General features: G+C 50.0%; 2 protein-coding genes across 4 annotated transcripts in view; one reads left to right on the forward strand and one right to left on the reverse strand.

Moving 5' to 3' along the window:
* On the forward strand, nt 1–10,613 carry atxn1l (ataxin 1-like). The gene is made up of 3 exons (XM_056607350.1): nt 1–123; nt 945–2,071; nt 2,472–10,613. Exons 2-3 carry the CDS (start codon nt 1,061–1,063, stop codon nt 3,921–3,923), a joined length of 2,463 nt encoding a protein of 820 aa, XP_056463325.1. The 5' UTR covers nt 1–123; nt 945–1,060; the 3' UTR covers nt 3,924–10,613.
* The window catches only part of znf821 (zinc finger protein 821), a 13,558-nt gene continuing 1,861 nt past the window's right edge, over nt 9,302–20,998 (reverse strand). For 2 of the 3 annotated variants that reach the window (XM_056607356.1, XM_056607354.1), the window contains exons 2-6: nt 16,854–16,985; nt 16,642–16,751; nt 16,092–16,193; nt 14,969–15,135; nt 9,302–13,051 (exon numbers count right to left, since the gene is read on the reverse strand). In XM_056607356.1, coding sequence (XP_056463331.1) covers nt 12,169–13,051; nt 14,969–15,135; nt 16,092–16,193; nt 16,642–16,751; nt 16,854–16,985 — 1,394 coding nt within the window. In that variant the 3' untranslated portion in view covers nt 9,302–12,168. The other variant, XM_056607357.1, reaches the window with a different exon arrangement.

Consider the following 20,998-nt stretch of genomic DNA (forward strand, 5'->3'; position numbering starts at 1 on the left):
CTCAGGCGCCTCTGTCACGGCCCTCTGCGACGGCCTCCGCTCCCCATCCCTGATCCGGCCGCGGCTTCTTCTTCATCATCTCCACCCTTCAAATGCAAAGTGTGCTCGCAATGACATCGGGAGGTACGTGAACAACCGTTTCCACAGACGAGGTGTTCCTCAGCTGGTGTCTGTCGGTCTTCTGCTCCGCGAGGACTGAGGTCTGGAGCTGCTAGCGGAGTTAGCGTTAGCTCTGATGCTAACACCTTTTAGCTCTGGTAGCTTCCATTGATGCTCACTTTCTCCGTCACTTTCATCAGTTAAATCGGAGGGTTTTCTATGGTTATGTTAACGTGTCCTAAAGAAGTAAGTCCCCGGTCCACGTCCCGGGTGTCTCAGGGGTTGAGACGCGGTTTGTTTTGGCAGTGACGACCTGCTAGTGACTTCACCACATCTCACTGATCATTAGCCCTCATTGGAATACACTGTACTGCTATAATAATAATAATAATACTATTCATAATGATAACTAATGGTTTACGTACACACATTGAAGCGTTGTAGTGGACAGGAGGTTTGGGCTGAGCTTAATGTTGAAAAGGAGTAGCCTGCTGTTCACTGGTTGGGATGTTTAACAGCATCCCCTGGCCTTACAGATGTAGTGATATATAGATACAGATGTGTATAAGATCTACCTCACTAGCATAAGACAAGAATATTAAACGAAGAAGAATCATATCTTGTATCATTCAAGATATCCAACTGCCACCCTCTTCTTCTTATCACGTATTCACTCTGTAGTTATGTGATCTTATAGAAATATAGTATATATATCAATTATTGTAAAACTATCATACAAGTCTGTGTAATAATGTTCTACTTTCATGCCAAGATGTCCGTTCTGATCCTGATGTTGGGTTGTACTGCCTCACTGTGTGTGTCGCTGACCGTCCCTTTGTCTCCAGGCAGGTTTGTGAATGCGGTCGGCCGGGTGATTTCAGAACTGGATCCTGAGGGGCGTCGCTGGCCTGAAGACTCTGTTCCCCGACAGTAGAGCTCCTCCCTCGCCCAGAACACAGCCATGAAGCAAGCTCAGGAGCGCAACCAGGAGTGCCTGCCTCCCAAGAAGAGGGATATCCCCGTCAGCAGCGGCGGCGGTGGTGGCGGCGGCGGCGGCGGCGGTGAGCCCCCAGGGACCAGTCTAGGAGGAGGAGGAGGAGGAGGAGGTGGGGGAGGTTGTGGAGGGGATGAGGTGGCCCCCCCCCAGAGCTCCGGTCCCAGCCTTGACGCTCAGGGAGGGGCCAGCTCCGGGGATTGGCTGCGCGCCCAGACAAGCCTTCACTACGGGATGGAGAGTTCTGAAAACATACCAGCCGTGCCTGTCGACCAGTACAGCATGCTCTACAAAGTGGCCCTCCCCTCCGGCACCTACTCCTCCTCCAGCCTCCACCCCGTGCTCAGCCATATCTCCCCTGCCTACACGGTGCACTCCCCCCTCATGCAGCATCCAGGGATCCCCTACCCCCCGCTGGGCTACGCCCAGATCCCCCACTCCCAGCTGCAGTTCGTCAGCCCCTCCTACGCCGCCGTGCCGTACGCCGTGCCCCCCGGCTTCGTCCACGGCTCCATCCTCTCGCCCTCGGGCGCCCTCTCCCAGCCCCACGCCGTGTCCCACCTCGTCCCCTACCCCTCCGTCATGCAGGAGGGCGTCGTCTCCCCCCCGTCCCAGCAGCAGGTGGCTGCTCACACTTTTACCAAAGTCGGGGGGTCGGGCGGGATCCCCCTGATGCTGACCTCGGAGCAGGCGGAGCTCAGCGCCCGGGGGCTGCCGGTCTACTACCGCCCCCAGGGGGCGCTGGCGGGGCCGGAGGTGCTGAGGGACGCCCACATGGTGCAGCAGGAGACCCAGGCCAAGATGAACGGAGGGGAGGGGAGGGAGGACGCGCTCTATAAGGGCAGGACCTCCCGGCTGCTCCAGGTGGCTCCGGGGGGCGGGGCGCTGGACTACGGCCCGGACCGGGGCCTGAAGGACCGCCGGGGGGAGGACCGGCACTCCCCGGGCCAGAGGAGCACGCCCGACAGCGACCTGGAGGTGAGGCGGTAGGACGTCCGGCTTTAGGGGCTCCTCGACGTGTTAGGATGCATAAAGGTTTATCATCGGCTAAATTCATTTATTATTGCAAATACAATTTTGGAACACAACATTTAAAGGAGAGACATGCACACATGGTGACAGTAGGCTCTACAAATCAGTTTATTACCTAGAGTAGAACCTAGAGTGTACATATCTTTCACTTTCTATTACTGAGCATTCAACTTCTTTGCTCCCGTTGACAGTTTCTATTCCAGAATTTATCTGGAATCGAAACTAGGCGACGTCAAATAAAGAACTCTGCAAATAAACAAACAACACAAAACAAGTAACCCCACAAGGACTGCAACTAGGATGGTGATGGTGTTTAAGAACTTAAACTGAAACCCCTCCCTCTCAGCTCCAGCAGGCGGGGGCGCCCTTGTCGGGGCCGGGCCACGGCGGGGGCCGTAAAGAAGTGTCCTTCGCGCCGCTGAACCTCTCCCAGGGCTCCCAGAGGGCCCGCGAGGCTCACGGCGACCCCACGCCGGAGCACTCCGTCAGGGCCGCGGCGTACACGGGCCACGCCGTCAGCTACGGGGACCCCCGCTTCGCCGGCCTCCAGCAGCAGGGGGCGCTGCCGGGCCACGCCGTCATCCTGGCCAACGGACAGCCCGTCCTTATCCCCATGGAGTACCAACCGCAGCCGCCGCCGCCGCAGCAGCATCACTACGCGTGCCAGCCCAACGACGTCTCGGCCATCCCTTCCTTCAAACCCTCTGACCCCCCAGCCAGAGTGTGCCTCTCTGAGCGGGCTGTGGTTGAGCTGGCCACAGCTCAGCAGCAGCAGCAGCAGCAGCAGCAGCAGCAGCAGCTGCTGCAACAGCAGCTACAGCAGCAGCAGCAGCAGTCCACCCACCACGCCCCCCCGGGGGCCGCTCAGGCCCCCCCGGGGCCCGCCGCGGCCTCGGGGCCCGGCAGCCCGTCCCACTTCATGAAGGGGGCCATCATCCAGCTGGCGACGGGCGAGCTGAAGCGCGTGGAGGACCTGCAGACGCAGGACTTTGTGCGGAGCGCAGAGGTGAGCGGCGGGCTGAAGATCGACTCCAGCATGGTGGTGGACATCCGGGCCAGCCAGCAGAAGGCCGGCCTGGTGGCGCTGCACTTCACGGTGGGCGAGCAGCAGAGCAAGGTGACCATCGACGTGCCCCCCGAGCACCCCTTCTTCGTGTTCGGCCAGGGCTGGTCCTCGTGCACGCCGGAGCGCACGGCACAGCTCTACGGCCTGGCCTGCCACCACCTGCAGGTGGGCGACGTCTGCGTGTCCATCACCCTGCAGCAGCAGGTCCAGACGCAGCCCCCGCCGCCCCCGAAGCAGCCCCAGCAGCACCACTACCCCCAACTACTACAGCAGCAGCAGCAGCAGCAGGGCCTGGCCCGGACTCCCAGTAAAGCCAGTACTGGTCCCAGCCCGCAGCCCATGGGCCCGCCCGCGCCCCAGCAGCCCCGGCTGCAGGCCCAGTTCCGGATAGAGCGCATGTACAGGGAACAGGACAGGGAGAAGGAGGCGCCAGGCGCGGAGAGCGTGGCGCCCTCCCGGCCCAGCGTGCCCTCGCCCTCGGCGGAGCACGGCCGCAGCCAGAGCAGCAGCTTCCATTTGCACACAGAGGGCCCCGCCGCCCAGGGGCCCTCGGCCGTCCTGCTGGGGGCCGCCCAGGCCGGGCTGAGCGCGGCCCAGAGGCGCTGGTCGGCCCCGGGCCTCCAAAGATGTGTGATAAAGGGCGGCGAGGGCCCGCACGCACAGACCAGGCCCTCCTTCGTCCCCCAGGAGGTGAAACTGTCCATCGAGGGGCGCTCTAACGCAGGGAAGTAGCACCAGGAGGAGTAGGAGTCCTACAGACGCAGCCAAAAGAGAGGATGAGTGGGGGCCGGAGGGAGGAGGTGAGAATGGAGCCTCAGAATGTTTGAGATTTTGCACACTTACCGAGACACAAAATGGCCGTTGTTGTTCTGTGGTCTTAAGGATTGCTCTGTGGGTTCAGCCGGCAGTCAGGCCCGGCCTTAAGGTCCTCTCCGGCCCGGGGGGTCCGGGGGGGGGGGGGGGGGGGGGGGCGGAGCAGGTGAATCTGGAGCATGTAGCTGGTCAAACACCGTTCATAACCCGGAGACGGTTCGATTATCCTCCTTACCTCACCTCCACTTCTGCATAGCCATCACTTATCTTTGTTTCACCCAACCCATTTCACCACAACATGAGATACGGAGAATGTGATCTTGGCACAACTGTTAGTTCAATCGTTGTTTTTTTTTAATCAATGGCCACTACCACCCCACCCCCCCCCCTTGTTTTAAGCTCCACCTACAGGGGGTGGGAAGTTGATGTGACCAATGCCAGGACTCTGAGGTGATGTGTGCCATGTATTCGTCTCTGTTGCCCAAAGACCACTAGGAACCCTAAGGCCTCGTCTACATTCCCAGTCGGAGGAGAAGCATATTCCCAGAGGTTTAGGTTTAGTGGGAGAAGATTGCCGTCACATAATCAACCGCCAATCAAGGGTCATTTAGAACAATCATTCAATTAGCATCACACCCCTCGCTGACTAATTAAATCTCCCCCTCTTAGAAACCGACACCGTTTACAGTTTACCCAGAGTGGGGACGGACATATTGTTGGGGTCATATCACGCATCAGAATATTACCCTCTGGGAAATGTTAACATAGAATTTCACATCTTGGAGTCAAGGCCATCCCTTTTAACGTCTATGCCTCAGAAACTCACGGTGAGACAGTCACTGCAGGCCGTTCTTTGCAGTTAAAGTAGTTTAGTTGCTACTGCTCATTCATCGAATCAGCCGAGAGAATTCCTTGTCTCCAGAACTGTCTGCTTTCTGATGGACCGTCTATTTGCAAGAATTCGCTAATCAACTAGAGACCATAAAAGGTTCCTCTAAACGCTCGTATTGTGGCCAACAAATCAAAGACAGTTGATGTTTCCCTGGTGGATTGAACTCCACATGCCTCCACCTTCACACTCAGGAGGAACCCCGGTTCTGCATACATGAAGTCTTCGTCCAGGAGACCACAGCTTTAGTAATGGCTCTGGGCACTCAGACCCTTCTACACAATCAAAACCTTTTTAAGAATGTAAGGCTTGTTTTTCAGTTCTTTTGTATCACCGTTTTATATCGGCGGCGGGTTCGGGTGGTTTCGATGGAAACATATTTCCCACCGTTCTTAAAACTGTCGGGTGACATTGTTAAGATGGGAAATAGCTAAATTTATGTTTTAAAGTATTGTTACATGGGCTGCAAGTGTACTTTTATCCACCCACTGATCCAATGCCAATACCATGGACAGAAACATGGTGATACCCCTTAACATATCTGCAAATTGAACTGGGCAAGTTTGGGAAAGACAACTGCAGAATAAATATTCCCTTATGTATTCGGAACAGATCGTCTCCCACTTTTCTCTTTAACAGGCATGCATGTGGGAGACAGTTCAAAACGTTTTGGATTAGAGGCATTGATGCTAATCGAAAAACATTTTAAGGTGGAACTCCTAGAATAAATTCCTCCATGGGGCTTGTTCTGTTTTTAGGATTCATTAAAAACTAGCTTGCAAATTAACACTGTTGTATAATTTGCACTGTTTGCTGTTTAGCCAATGTGGGTGCTGCAGGTTCAATCTTCTGAGAGGTTTTAGACTTGTCACTGAACTGAAAGATTATTAAGTGCAATTAGACCATGATGATAAGAATCAAATGTAAACATTATTATTACAGGCTTGCATTCCACACAAACATTCCTATGATCAACTGTCAGACCCTGGCCCGGTGAGACCATCCTGATTCGTTCACACCCGGATCAGTCTGGCCTCGACCCAATGGTAATGCTTTCCAAGGTGTTTTAATTGATTGGCCAATCAGGGCTTGGGGGGGGACTTTCATCTCATGACAAACAGGGCGCGGTAGATTTAAAGTTATGGTGTGTTCCTGAATCCTCGAACGCCATACTTCCGAGTCGTAAGTCGAAGATCTCGCAGCTTTCTTGCAGCATTTCTCGAAGGCACACTCCCTTTTTGTCTTCATCTTTCGAAAATCTGAGAGTAGACCGAGAGCAGTGATGACGCTCTCAACAAAATGGCTGCGCCCGTGAAGAGATGTATTTTCTTTGTATTTGTACAATGTTGTTCATTTAAAACTACTTTATTCCGTTCACCAATTTATCCATTGCATGGTCTTGCTGTGCGTGCAATACAATGTAAAGTTGTGGTGTTTGTTTTCGGGCCGGTTTGCTAAAGAGGCTAATGTAGCTAACAATAAACAACGACTAGCCAATTTCATGCCACAATCACAAAGACGAACGGGAATGCTATGAATGCTCCGAGACTGGAAGTGACGTCAAACATGCAACTCGGAAGGCTCGCGTCCGAGGATTCAGGAACAAACCATAAGCATAAACAATGGCGCCGTCACAAGCTTTAATCTGAAATAGACTTAAGAACGATGTTAAAAAATGAACAGAAAGCTGAACATTTAGCCGCTCCCATACGAATGGCTGCAAGCCAAGGCCAGGCCGTTGTTCTTTGCTAAATGCTAACCTGATCTCTGGATGGTCTCACTGAGCGACTGGAACCTGGTGTGTTGGTGTGTCCCCTTCTCTGCTCGGTGGCTTGAATGTTCTTTCTTACTGCTGTAAACATTTAACCTCACCCAATCTGTCTGTCGTAGGCTGATATGACGGGGTCTCGGACTTGGATACTATCCTTTTTTTTGTTTGGTATTTATGTGTTTGTGTCCACGTTGGTCGACCGTCGAGTTAGATCCCATGAGCTCCGCATCGTTTATCAGACGCTCGCCCCTGCAGTTCTGTTGACGTCCACCGGGGTCGGAGTCTGAATCTATCAAGTCTAGTTCATGCACTGGTACCCGGTTTGCAGGCTTTCATCAACATACAAATCACACTCTTAGGCCCACAGAATTTTGTAACGATTGATGGCCATTTAGGAACTTATTTTTCATTTTGAAATGCTATTGGCAATCTAGTCACACGTATAACTGGTATACATTTCACGTGGTCCTAGCATGTACTATGCAGTTACAACTCAAGTATTTTACCCTTCAATGTCCACGGCCTCCTTGGAAACGGAAAAGACTACGAGAGGCGAGTGGGTTCGTTGTTCAAGGCCGGAGCCACGCAGTCTTCTTTCCCATGCAGCCTTGAATGGCAAACTCAGTGTTTCATTCTGTTCACTGTTCTGTCTCGCAGTTTTTCGAGTCCCCACTTTGGCATTGTGGCTCAGATTAGAACATATCGTTGGAGCACAACGGCATAAGATGATCTGTCTAAAAGCGTGTCCTGTGCTCATATGGGTAGGAATGAGAAGCCACAGCGCGGCGTGGTAAAGCTTCAAATGCTTTCTGTGTACGGCCAAAACATCTCTGGCAGCAATGCCCTCTGGTTGGTACAGGTCTCTGAATCCGGGACCTGGTCTCTGAACCCGGGACCTGGTCTCTGACATGGTCTGTCAGATAATGCTCTGGTCCACTCCAGATCTCTGACCAGGTCTGTCAGATGATCCTCTGGTCCAGATCTCTGACCAGGTTTGTCAGATGATCCTCTGGTCCAGATCTCTGACCAGGTCTGTCAGATGATCCTCTGGTCCAGATCTCAGACCAGGTTTGTCAGATGATCCTCTGTTCCAGATCTCTGACCAGGTTTGTCAGATGATCCTCTGGTCCAGATCTCTGACCAGATTTGTCAGATAATCCCCGGGTCCAGATCTCTGACCTGGTCTTGGTCCAGGTTCCTGACCCGGTGTTTCCGGTGACCCCTGTTCTACTAATGTGATGGATCGATGAGCGCTCTTTATTCTATGTAATTGCACTAAAAGTCCTCCTTTACAGTGTTTTAAGATCAACTATTGGTAAATTGAAGTTTCCAAATATCAAGCACCCAAAAAAGTAAGGGAAAAAAAACTGTGCGTAATGTTTTCCTGTAGATATGAGTATTTTTTGTATGGTTTTATTCTGCAGCTTGTCGATAATGCCTTAAGGTGTGCTTTATACAAGGTGTGGATCAGATGTTCTATGCCCTGGCCTCAGCCCTGCTGGGGCCTCACTCCCCTGCTTTATACAAGGTGTGGATCAGATGTTCTATGCCCTGGCCTCAGCCCTGCTGGAGCCTCACTCCCCTGCTTTCGCTTTGCTCGTGTATCAACTCTCCCAGTGCAGTGTTTCACAACGTCAAAACACGCCCACAATAACCTTCTTCCCCTTAAGCATGATCGGTTCAATTCATTAGTTTCCTTGTCTGACCGTCAAGTTAGTGGAAGATGTTGCACTTTTAACATGATGTCAGGTGTGTGATGGAGGCTGTTCCTGAACAGGAGTTTAAACAGAGTGTCCGTGGTGTGTGAGCTGTGTCGGTATCTATCTTGAAGTCTACCAGGTTTCCTTCTTACTGGTTTATTGACGGTGAAAGTGAGGCAGAGAGTGTAAAGTGGTTTGCTTTTCAATGGAAAATGTTATTTTTATGGTAACCATTTAATGAATCGTTCATTTGTTTTGAAACACTTTTTTTTTTTTTGTCCCTTTGTGAATTAGTTTGGGCCTTAATATAATTGTATTTTGGTATCACTGTTACCAAATGAAATCAGGATAACGGGAACGGTTTAAGAATTTAAATGGAGATGTTTTCATATTGACATTGTTATTTTTGGCCCTTGGTGTTTGTGATGTGGAATAACATAAAAAGACCTAGCATCTGTTCTTTTTCTTTTTTTTTTACAACACAATCTGCAAAATATATGCAATGATGTAAATGTAACATTCAATCCTCAACTATAATCCAGGTTGTATGAACTTTGTATAGTCCGTTTTACTATTCTATGGCCGTACCGGTATGTATTGATTCTTTATCAGAAGCCTTAGAGTTGTGTACCCAAAGTGCTCCCTTAGACTACCCTTCACCTACCTGAAATTTAACAAAGCATTAATGACTATATTTTGTTTCATTTTTATTTCTACTTTTTTGGATAAAATAGATTTGTACTGTATATTTGTACCTCTTTGTGGACTACTTAGGTCTTCTTTGTTTTTTGTTGTTTTAATTCTATGTACTTAAGGACACAGATATTGTATTTTTATTGTTATGGCTAACTTCTTTGAGACGTTGCATTTATCATGTTTGTTAAGTAAACACAATATAATATATACATATATAAATATAAACTATTATCCTACCACTTTGCTTTCCGTTTAAGTTTTTTTTTTATAAAAGTGAGTGGAAGTGAAAATCTGAAATATCATTATGCATATTCTATAATACAAAGGTTACTATTTGCATCCAATAAATTTGATTTGAAAGTGTTTATATCGGTCCTCTGACTATTAAACTCATAGGGGAATCAACAATATTTAGTAGCACATGAAACAAGCCTAAATGCAGATGGTGCTTAAGGTAAGTTGTGTTGCACAGCACGGGGCCTGCCCTACATAAATGAAGGTGCAAATATGTTTTTGGTCCATAACTGGTAGGTGCTTTGTGCTCATACACTTTGACTAGTTTGATTAACTGTTGATTATTCTGATGTTTCGTTTTACATGAAAGATGGATCTAATACAGGCAGTGATATTCAATGTTTTATTTCCATAGTCTATTCCAAGTTGATAAGACAGTTACCCAGGGACTGTGGACACACCATCAATTCAGCCGTTCAATATGTAAGTACATTAAGCACATGTCCTCAGTTTAATCTCCAATTTTCTCCTTTTGGCCATTTCTGACAAATCGAAGGTCATGTAAACGCGTACATCAAAGCAAATCCTGATGGACAGAACCAAAGGCCAATTCTCTAACACCACCAGAAAGGAGTCATTTCCTTTTATTTAGAATAAAACAGTCAAGCATCAAAATAACAAGCTCATACTAAACCATAGGACAAATGCAGTTATTACAACATGCAATGCTTACCTAAAATCGAAAATCGATAAGCTCAGAAGAGAGAAAATGCATCAATACGTCCATTGCAATCATGGTTCTTCTGAACAAATATTTTAGTGTAGAATTCTTGGACTAGGGGACCTGGATGATCACATAAATACAAGAATCAAAAAAGTCACAATGGAGAATACCTAGTATTCAAAGTCTGACCTGTGTATAAACCCATGTAGAAATAATTGGATATCAGCGATCTGCCCTTGGGGAATCAAGGTGTCACCCTGTTTCTTGCACAACAGACTACCTTTAAAGACACTTCCTAGAGCACCCTAATCATGGCCTAGAATCCCACCTGTGGTATGAGATCCTCTGTTAGAGATCTGAGCTCTCACTGAGTTCAACTGCCTGAGTAGCTAAGCACTATATGAAGAATTATGTTCCGTTTTGATCTGCATAGTTTTCATGGAAAGTGACCTAATCTTTATCTCAATAAATATACCCCTGTTGCATAGAGGTTTAAAGCAGTCGTGGAATACAAGGTGTTCAAAAACAAAATAGGAATTACAAGAGCAACCTCACCTGTCATTTACATAAATAGCTTGTTAAATGAGCGCTAAACAGACAGGCCTGTAGTTCTTATGTCACATTTATGTAAACTGGTAGTTCGACCCTGGGAATATTTGCATCTGGAAAATGAAATTAGATGGATGGGTCAAAAACGTAACAAAACACCATTCAACGGTTGGAATTTATGAAATGTATATAATTAAGCACAATCAGATATGTTCACAAAAATATTAATATACACATCCTCTTGCATAAATATGTTGGAATGAGGTTATTTGATCCAAGACAATCTCTCCCTGTAGGGGCGTAGTGATTCATATAATGTCCAGTGCTCTGCAAACCAATGAATATAAAAAATAAAATAAATACAAAAATAAACGTATGGACCTGGAACTGACAACCACTCGTCTCCTGTCACAGAACCTGTCCTAAACATGTCAGTAATTTATGGATAGAATACACCATCAATGCTAATGCCCGATTCGGTTGTACATTTTAACTTGAGGTACTGTCGTATTGACTCCAAACCGGATCGGAGAAACACGGTTTAAACAATGAGAAAGTGGTTGGTGGTGGTAGTGGAACTCTTGAAGCCACTGAATGAGTATAGTCTGAGGTACTATCTCCTTCTGCTGAGGCTCTAAGGTCAGAGGTAACGCGTACGGTAACAGCAGCACAAATGGACATTTCATGGCCTCGGAAACACTTTGCACAAGATCACAGAAACTTGACCTACACATACTGAAATCACTATTTGGCAAAGCGTATGGAGGGTGATATTACGAGTGAAAACGGCATTTGGCAACGGAAAACTAGGAGGGGCCGTACGCATTGAGTTATACTGATATGGACGAGCTGTAATACTGAATACTGAATACAAGGCATGTTCAATATGAGCGCAGACACAGAAACAAGCTGAACCCCGAATTGAAACTCATGGTTCAGTTTGGACCCCTTTCCTCTCTGGGGGGGTCGTCCTGTTGAAGGTCCCTGAGTGACAAATGAGGAGGGGGGCCCGGTTATCTGTAGTGGATCGGTAAACGCTTGTGGTGGGGGGGCCGGAGATGGACAGGGGTAAGCCACGGTACGGGGGGGCCCCAGAGCCCCGGGCCCCAGAGCCCCGGGCCCCAGAGCCCCGGGCCCCTAGTGAGGTAGTTGTGTGGGTGAATACAGGCTGACCCGTGATGGCAGCGTAATGGGAGGTGGGGTTACCAGTAAACACGAACCGACCCGTGTGCAGGCGGATGGGGGGGGGGGCTCTCCGATCACTGATGACCGGTCCATGTGCAAAAACATCCTCCAGGGAGGGGAGTCAGTGTCCTCTTCGTCTCATCAATCTCTGTACAACATGCATGTATATCATCATCATCATCACCACGTCATTCACACAACACGGAACATTCTCCGTCCCGTCGGACGTGTTTATCTAAGACTAATAAATTATAAAGTAGTAGATTTTGTATATATCTTTTTTTTAAGCGGTCTGTTGTCCCGGTCGTTCCTCACAGACGGAAACAGGGTTCGATCGGCGGGGGGGGGGGGGGGTCTCGTCTCTATGGCGACCCGACGGCCCAGAGAGGCTGAGCAGAAGCGGTCCGTTGGGCCAATCAGGGCAGCTTCATGAAGAGGCCGTTGTCGATGGGCGGGCCGCCCATGGGGCAGGGGAACTGGAACAGGCTCATGTCGGCGGTGAGCGCGGCCATGGCGGCGGGGTCGTGCTCGATCTGCGTGCGCAGGGACGGGTCGATCTTCTCCAGCCGCCGCTTGATCCTCTTGGCCTCGCGCTCCCGGACCAGCCGGCACTGCCTCTTCTCCGGCGTCTCGTTGGCCCTCTTCAGCCGCATGGCCTCGCGGTCCCGCTGCAGCCGGCGCGACCGCTGGTCCTCCGACTCCTGCATGCGCTGCATCCTCTTGGCCTCGCGGTCCCGCAGCCGCCGCATCTGGCGCTCCTCGTCCGACTCGTGGGCGCGCTTCGACTTCTTGGCGGTGCGCTCGCGCTCCAGCCGCTGCGTGCGCGCCTCCACCGGCTCGTTCTTCCGGCGCAGCGCCCACTTCCTCATGGGCGACTGGGCGTCCACCAGCTGCTGGTACGCCACGCAGCTGTTGCAGAGCAGCAGCACCCCCGCCGGGTAGACGGGCGCCCCCGCCGGGCTCAGGATGTCTGGGATCTGAGGCAGCGAGGAGGACGACGAGTTGAGGGCGTCGGTGATGGAGCCCAGCGACGGGCCCTCCGAGAGGAGGCTGTCCGGGAGCGAGGGGAAGGAGGAGCCCTGGTCCCCGGGGCCCATCCCCGCGCCGTGGCAGGGCCGGGGGCCGGCGCCCTGGCAGGCCAGGGGGATTTGACACGCGTTGGGGCCGGGCCCCTGGCAGGAGCGGGCCCCCGGGTGGGCCATGGCCCCGCCGGAGAGGGACTGGGTCATGGCGCAGGCGTCGCGGCCGCCGCCGCAGTCCTGCATGCTGCTGGTGTTCAGAGCCTCCTTCAGCTTCTCCCTGTGGACAGAGGAGCAGGTACACACACACACACACACACACACACACACACACACACACACACACACACACACACACACACACACACACACACACACACACACACACAGGGTTCTAAACACCGTTCATATAACCGTTCCATAACGTTGGTCGCTTCAAGAGTGGAACGTACACGTCTTGTTTCGGGGAGAATGGCAGAAACATACGGTTTACCCCTTTTCTCTAAATTCAATTTATTTCTGTCACAGTGATAAAATGCCGTTTATTACCATTGTGACCATCATATAAGACAAATAAGCACGTTCAAAACTAAGTGTTTTGGGATTCACTGTCTCTTTAAGAGTCACACAAGACCCACCGTGACGGATGCTGCAATTCCCCTGGGAGTCATTTAAACATCAGCGTGCCCTCGTTGGCCACCCAGCCTTGGTACTACGGTGTAGTGCCTGCGTGGACATAATGTCCCCAACACAGCTTCTAACCACTAACCCAATAAAAGCTCAATAGAGTGGAAGGGATTTGCACTTCAAGAAACGATGACATGGTTTTTCAGAATGGCTAACAGCTGCTGCCAATTAAATTGGTCACCTCGTGGCCGATAACTATTGTCTAGATGTGTGTGTGTGTTGATTCATTGCCATGAATCAACTACCGTATTGGTCCGAATATAACACAGCCTTTTTTCCCCTCGAAATGGGTCCGAAAAAGTCGGGTCGTCTTATATTCGGGGTCTGGTATAGGGCGCGGGATCCGCGTTGCATTGTGGGACGTGGCGGCCATGTTGATGGCTACGCGAACGTTAACATAACGGCAGGTAGCGGTAAAGGAGGCCATCAACATGGCGGCCACGCACAAATTACGTCATGACACCCAAGCCCTATTCAGAGCGCAGTTTCTCTTCTTCGTTTCTCCATTTAAATGTCAATACACATTCGCGGCCGCATGTGGCCCCAGGAATTGGTTCCGGGAAGAAGTAGTCCAGCGTCCTTAAAAACCAGACCGTTACCGGTGTTTAAAGGCATTTAGAGACAAGTGGCTCAAAAGTGGGTCAGGTCAATCAACAACAGTGGAGGAGCTATGATGCCAATTTTTAAATAATGGTCGTCAATAAGGCAGAGTCAAGTAACAACTGCCAAGCTGCCAAGAAGTTCGGGGTCACGGAGTGTGACGTAAGAAAATGGCGAGCACCAAAACAACGTCTCAAAGATGCCAACAGTCAGCGCAAATCCTACCGTGGTCCTCAAAGTGGTTGTTTCAGTGAGGTTGACCTGAGAGTTTGAATACGTCAGAGAAAACGCGCTTTGGGAGGAGCCACTGGAAGCGGAGCAGCTGGGGAGCGATGACAGCGAGAGCGAACACAGCGGGCCAGAGGACGTGTGTGAGGGATAGAGCCGTCACATCGGAGGAGAAATTTGGCGAATTTTAGTTAAGTTTAGTTAAATATGTGGCCTGTATTTTCTCTGTTATTTAAAAATATTCACAATGTTGCTTGATATTCATTTTGAATCATACTGTACATATTTTGCCTTGAAAGTGCCGTGGCCTTTACTGGCATTATTATTATTGTCATTAATATAACAAGTGTTTAATTCACTGTGTTTTTAATATTGTTATTAAGAAAAGTTCTTTGTTCTGCAAATGTGGTCTGCAAATCTTTTTTTCTAAATGTTTGTGTTGAAAAACAGGGGTCGTCTTATAATCAGGCTCGTCTTATATTCGGACCAATACGCTACTCAATATACTGTATGTAAATTAGACATAATGAGAGAAACCTCCAAACACACCTCCTTCTGATGACGATAAACTCCACATGAGGCTATGCCTTATCAACGTTGTGTTTCTAACATATACATATACACGCCCCACTTCCAGCTGATTAGGGGGGGGCTGGTCAGAGGTCAGAGGTCAGGGGCGGACCTGTTGAGGTTGTCCATGTCGGTGAAGCGTGTCCCGCACACGGCGCAGTTGGAGAGGCGGTCCTCTGAGTGGATGAGGAGGTGGCGGCCCAGAGACCCCGGGGAGCTCAGCACGCGGCCGCACACCGGGCACACGTAGCTCTTGGTGTTGCTCATCATGGCGGTGTGCTGCCGGGGGGGAAGCACACGGTCACACACCGGCCTGGACGGGTTCTCACTGTGTTGGCAGTCACAGGCAGATCACCAACAGCAGCACCACAACATCGTTTCAGCAGAACTGTTTCACAATTGTTTTAAGAAATGGTCGGAATACAATCATTGTCGTATAATTGGGATTTTAGGAATATTATTTCCGTTAGAGCTAAAGGAATACAATGCGTTTCAAAAGGAAAAATGCAAGACAATCCAGTCAGTGCTGACCAAACAAACAAACAGTATCACTGTCATCGGTTAAACTGAAAAAAATATTATTTTGTTAATTAAAAAAGGTTACAAATTGACTGTACTAAATCAAAGAGTCGAGTGACCAGGATATTTCACCAGATTTACGAAGCATGCCAGGTCCAAATAATGGCTTCTCCGACAACAATGCTGTAGGCAGTATGTTTTATTTGAGGTTTCCGTTGTGGCTCCTGAGGTCTGTTTTTGTTTGGCCAGTGTGTTCTGACTCACTGTTGTCAGAGTACCCCGGGTTGCCAGTTATGAAACAAATTGGCACACAAACCAAGCGTACTGCAGCCAGGGAAGCGAACAAACTGGATGAACTGAGATTACACCAGAGTCTACCCAGCCCATAAAACCAAACAACTTCCTGAGACCGTTTAGAGCCAAGGACAACTTTGCTGCAATATTGAAACTTTTACTCAAAACAAGAGCAAGACTGAACCTCAAGATAAAACATATCCATGAGTACTGCGGTTTGCAGTATATTCAAGTAGATATACTTGAATATCGCATTGTTCCTTCGGTGTCCTTGTTAGTTGAATGCCTCTTACTGGGTGATCTCACCTGGTACACACGAGAGATGAGTTTCTCACCTGGTACACACGAGAGATGAGTTTCTCACCTGGTACACACGAGAGATGAGTTTCTCACCTGGTACACATGAGAGATGAGTTTCTCACCTGGTACACATGAGAGATGAGTTTCTCGGGGCTGCTGAAGTCCAGGGTGCAGAGGGGACACTGGAAGCCGTGGCCTCGTTCTCCCGCCTCCTCTCCGCTCTCCTGGGGACCACGAGACACCACAGGGGGGGGGGGGGGGGGGGGGGGGGGGGGGTCTTAACACGGGCAGCTGAAGCTTTGGTGAAGCCGCTAGCATGGCAGGAGACCTGTGACCCGTCGTGATGCACTGAGCCGGAGATGTAGTGGGGTCATGTTGAACACACTCTGGTGGTCGGCTGAGCTCAGACCGTAGTGTGGGTTGACTTGTAACCGGAAGGTTGCTAGTTCGATCCCCGGCTCCTCCTAGCTGATTGACAAGGTGTCTCTGAGCGAGACGCCTAGCCCTAACTGCTCCTGACGAGCTGGCTGTCGCCTTGCGCGGTCGACGCCACCGTCGGCGTGTGAATGGGTGTACGAACGAGTATGTGTAAGAGGCTTTGGGTGAAAGCGTCTGCTAAATGCCCTGGACGTTAGTGTGGATGTAAATGGCGACGAGTCCTCCAGGGCTCACCTCCTTGACTCCGGCTCCTTGCAGGCGGCACGGCGTGCGCTTGGCGCTCATGAGGTCGTCCGTGGAGGTGTTGGATGACGAGTCGTCGCCATGTTCGCTATCGCTGTCTTCTACAGAGGCAAACACAGCCCATCAATACACGCATGACAACAGGCACAGTGCAGGGCTGACTGGCTCCGCCCCCCCGCCCAGGTGGACCCCCCCCTCGGTACCTGAGACGCTGTCCTGCTCGTGCAGCGCCTGGGAGTGGATGCCGTGCTGCGCATTGCCCTGGATGAACTCGTCCCGGCCGTCCATGTTAATAGTGTGCTGCAGTCCTGTCATGCCTGAAGTGTGGAATGGCCCTGGAACAGGAAACAGGAAACACAGGAACATCAGCTCGGATCATGGAGTAGGATCAAGTGTTTACTTCACGATAAAGGGGGAAAAGATATTTCAGTGGACGAGTGGGTCGCCCACCTGTAATGCCCAGAGGCTGCTGCCTCAATTAACTCATAACCTCTTAGAGCGCACTCACACTAGGCAAAGCTACCCTGTACCGTACTCAAGTACGATTGCCCCCCCCCCCCCCCCCCCCCCACATCAAACTCTGTGCCGCTGGCCTGTGCTCACACTAGGCAATCTCAACTGGGCCGGAGTACGGTTGCCTCTTGTACATACGGTTGCGTATCCGTGCGTGTGTCGGCTCATTAGCATCTGTAGCGTGGCCTGAGCACACCTCTCCGAAGTGAACTGAGGCCATGGAATTTAAACGTGCTTGAGTACGGATGGAGCGCTCACACTGGTCAAACGATCTAGACTTTAGGGGGCAACCGTGCTCAGGCGCGGTACAGATGGCCTAGTGTGAGTGCGCTCTCAGACACAGAACTACATCTGGGGGGGCACGCGGAGCCGAGGCGGGGGGGGGGACTCGCTCAGGGCCCCCTCAGAGCTACGTTGGTCTGACAGAGCTTCTTTACATCGTTGAAATCTTTAGATGTCACCGGAATTGTGGCTTGAAATGTTTTTGCCGGAGGACGCGCAGTATCACTGACAGGAAAATAATTGATTATCCTTATCTTTCTGAAGCTATTAATTATTTATAAGTGATCGTATAGATATCAGGGGACTAAGTTACAGGCTTTTTTGCCCCCTTGTTATCAGTTTCAGGGGCATTTTGGATCATTTCCGGGGCAATCTTATTAAGTGCTGGGAATATGACATTTTTATACGTTACATCACAGATCAATAATCAATTGATAGAAAATGGGCCACATATTCTTAGTCCGAGTCATAGTATATATATCTAGTGAGCATTTAAAAAGGACCCAGTCATCCCAAATTCAAGAGCAGTTATATTCTATATGTTGCTGAACCGAACAGTGGGGTATTTGGAAGGTTGAATTTAATTTTTAACTAGTCATGTCTCATGACCATCCGGTGATAAAATGTTTGTATGTATTGCTGTACTATAATCAATCCGCTCAGAAATAGCAACAATGGAGCCTCCTCTACAGATACAACATAAGTGCTTTGAGTGTCCCCAACACTCGAGCCTTCACCGGATCCTGCACTCGTTCTTTTAAAGAGGACACTCACATTTACAGAATAAAAAGCCTATTCGTCTATAATTTCTACCTACTCTGCGATTATCAGACACTGAATGAAGAACACTGGTACAGACCACTCATTCAGCCAAATCCTGGCAATTTCTGTAAGCTGTATTTCAATACAACAAAGAAAGACCCCAGCAAGTGCCTTGGTACGATCCTGAACCCTTCATTAAGCGTGTGGCCTCTCTCTCACACGGCTGATCAGAACTCATCGAGGATGCTGATACAACGGCAGTGAACTAGTGGCCAGTGCATCCCTCCTGTTTACATCCCCACCCCCTCTTCTCTAGCACACACACACACACACACACACACACACACACTATCAGGGACCATACTGCAGTCCTGGGGGGTGGGTGTGGGGTAGCACATCCTGCTCTCTATCCCACATCCTAACCGCCTGCTCGTCAGTGAGCGTTCTCCTCCTCTCCCTCTGTCTGTACCTCTTTCTCTCCATCTCACCAGTACCACCCACGCACCCGCCAGCCTGGATGGCCCTCTGTTCTCTGCTGCCTGCGCGCCGCTCCGAGTGGCGCTCTCTACACCAGCAGCTCCGGAGCCTCGTAGCCCCATGTGCCATGTGGCTCCGTTACCCCCAGACCCCTGCCGTCTCACCCCATCCCCAACCCACCCGCTGGGGTCCTGGGTGGTTCCCCCCCCCACCAACATAACATCCTGTCTTATGCTTTTCCCTACGATCTGGAGAGCAAATGGTGGAGGAGGTCTGGAGTGGAGGAGGAAGAGCGACTCTGTTACCTGCCGGGACTGACAAGTAATTACAGCCCACACGGAGAAATACACACACACACACACACACACACACACACACACACACACACACACACACACACACACACACACACACACACACACACACACACACACACACACACACACACACACACACACACACACACACACGACAGGAGGAGACGATAGTTCTCTTCCTCCTCTGTGGGAATAGTTTGGGCCCCGTTCCCATAGTAATGCAGGGCTCTCATTAGCATGAGGTGGAGCCGGTGGGAGTGGTGAACTATGAACCGCCACAGCAGGCTGGCTTCACGGCAGCCAGCCAATGATTGATGTGTGAGAGATACCCCTCCCCCACCGCTAGGCTCTGTCTGTACATCTGTCTCTCCTCACTCCCCCCCCGCCCCCCCCCCCCCCCCCCGCTCTGTCTCTGCCACTCTGATGCTATCTGTGTGTCTGTGTGTCTGTAGGCAGGAGGTGACGCAGTGTCTGACTGATTCCAGACAAAGAGACAAACTCATCAGCCAACAGACACAGCGAGGGAGAGAGAAGAGAAGGGGGGGGAGAGGGGAGGCTTTTGGGGTGGGGGGGCTAAACAAAACAGACAAAAGAGAAATGCCAAAACTCTGCTCAAACACCAAGCAATGGGGGTTCTGTTGAACCCCCCCCCCCATACTTGTAGCCGCCCCCCCCCCCTCCAGAACACACAAATGCAGGCAGACAGAGACAGACGGACGGACACAACACTGTCTGAGTCTCCAGGAAGCAGTGGGGCCCTGTCTCCCATCGCAGTGAAGATACTGGCCTCTTCAGACCATGGGAATACTAACCCAGACCAATGAACATTGGAGTATTGTCATTGTATGGTCCCAAACAAGACGCATTCAAAACATCTGATAGACTTCTGGACCCCTTTAAAGACCACATCTATCACGGAAACCCTGTCTCTAGAAGAAATAGCAGAGTGGCTATTTCAGGGGCTTCAGATACAACACACAAAACTAGCAACCAAAACGCTAAAGATTTGTATTACTAATTACATTTTTCTTGACTTCTGAACTTGTTTTTGCCATTACCTCAGGACAGACGGTTGTCTATGCACTGAAGTGACTCCTTTGAATACAGAAAAAAAGGGATACCCAAGTACACAAACTTAACAAAAAGAAACTGTGTGTGTGCGTGTGCGTGTCTCAGTCTGGGTGTCTGTCAGACTGGGTGTCTGTCAGACTGGGTGTCTGTCAGACTGTCTCCTCGTCTGTCTGGTCTGTCAGTCAGTCAGGGCAGCTCCTCTGAATTCATTTCATGCGGACGGAAGGTAAAATAATCACAGCTCGGCTGAGGTTCAGAACACAATGGTTTGATTCAGACCAGAGACATATACGAAGGATAAGACCTCTTCCACCCACAATGAGATGAAACCGGTTCCCCAGTGTGGCAGGTCCTCCCCTGGTTTCCTCGCTCCACCGTGGGTAAAGGGTGATCCTAGCGTTCATCTAATTAACCCGTAGGATTGAAGCAGCCACAGGTGCAAGATGTTTTCCAACCCCTCCTTTACAATATGTTTAGAAAGTAGGACCGTCGACCATAAGAGACTATGTTACACTATACCGGGAACACACATCTTACAGACTTCAGTGTCGTAATAAATGCTGCATAGATGGTTTAGTGTTGTTCTGTACCAAAGCCTAGAATAGCACTACCGCAAAAACAAGAGAGAATCAACAATTCTCAGTCATCATGGCGATAACTAAAGACAGCCAATATAAAATGAGGCATATCCCTTGAATACTGCCTCTTCAACTATTAATTTAATCTTAACTTGAGGGGATAGGGTGCATCTATATATTTAACGTAGCCATCATACTTCTATGCAATATTGCTATACCATCACAATATGAGACCTTATCAAAGTAACAACAACTCTTAAATGAACCCTTAATGTATGCCCACGAAAAGGGAAAAATATTGGCCGGCTAAATCCGTCCTATATATTCATTAAATATATTAATGCTCAA

The sequence above is a fragment of the Gadus chalcogrammus genome, chromosome 14 (genome assembly GCF_026213295.1).
Source record: "Gadus chalcogrammus isolate NIFS_2021 chromosome 14, NIFS_Gcha_1.0, whole genome shotgun sequence".
Lineage (NCBI taxonomy): Eukaryota > Metazoa > Chordata > Actinopteri > Gadiformes > Gadidae > Gadus > Gadus chalcogrammus.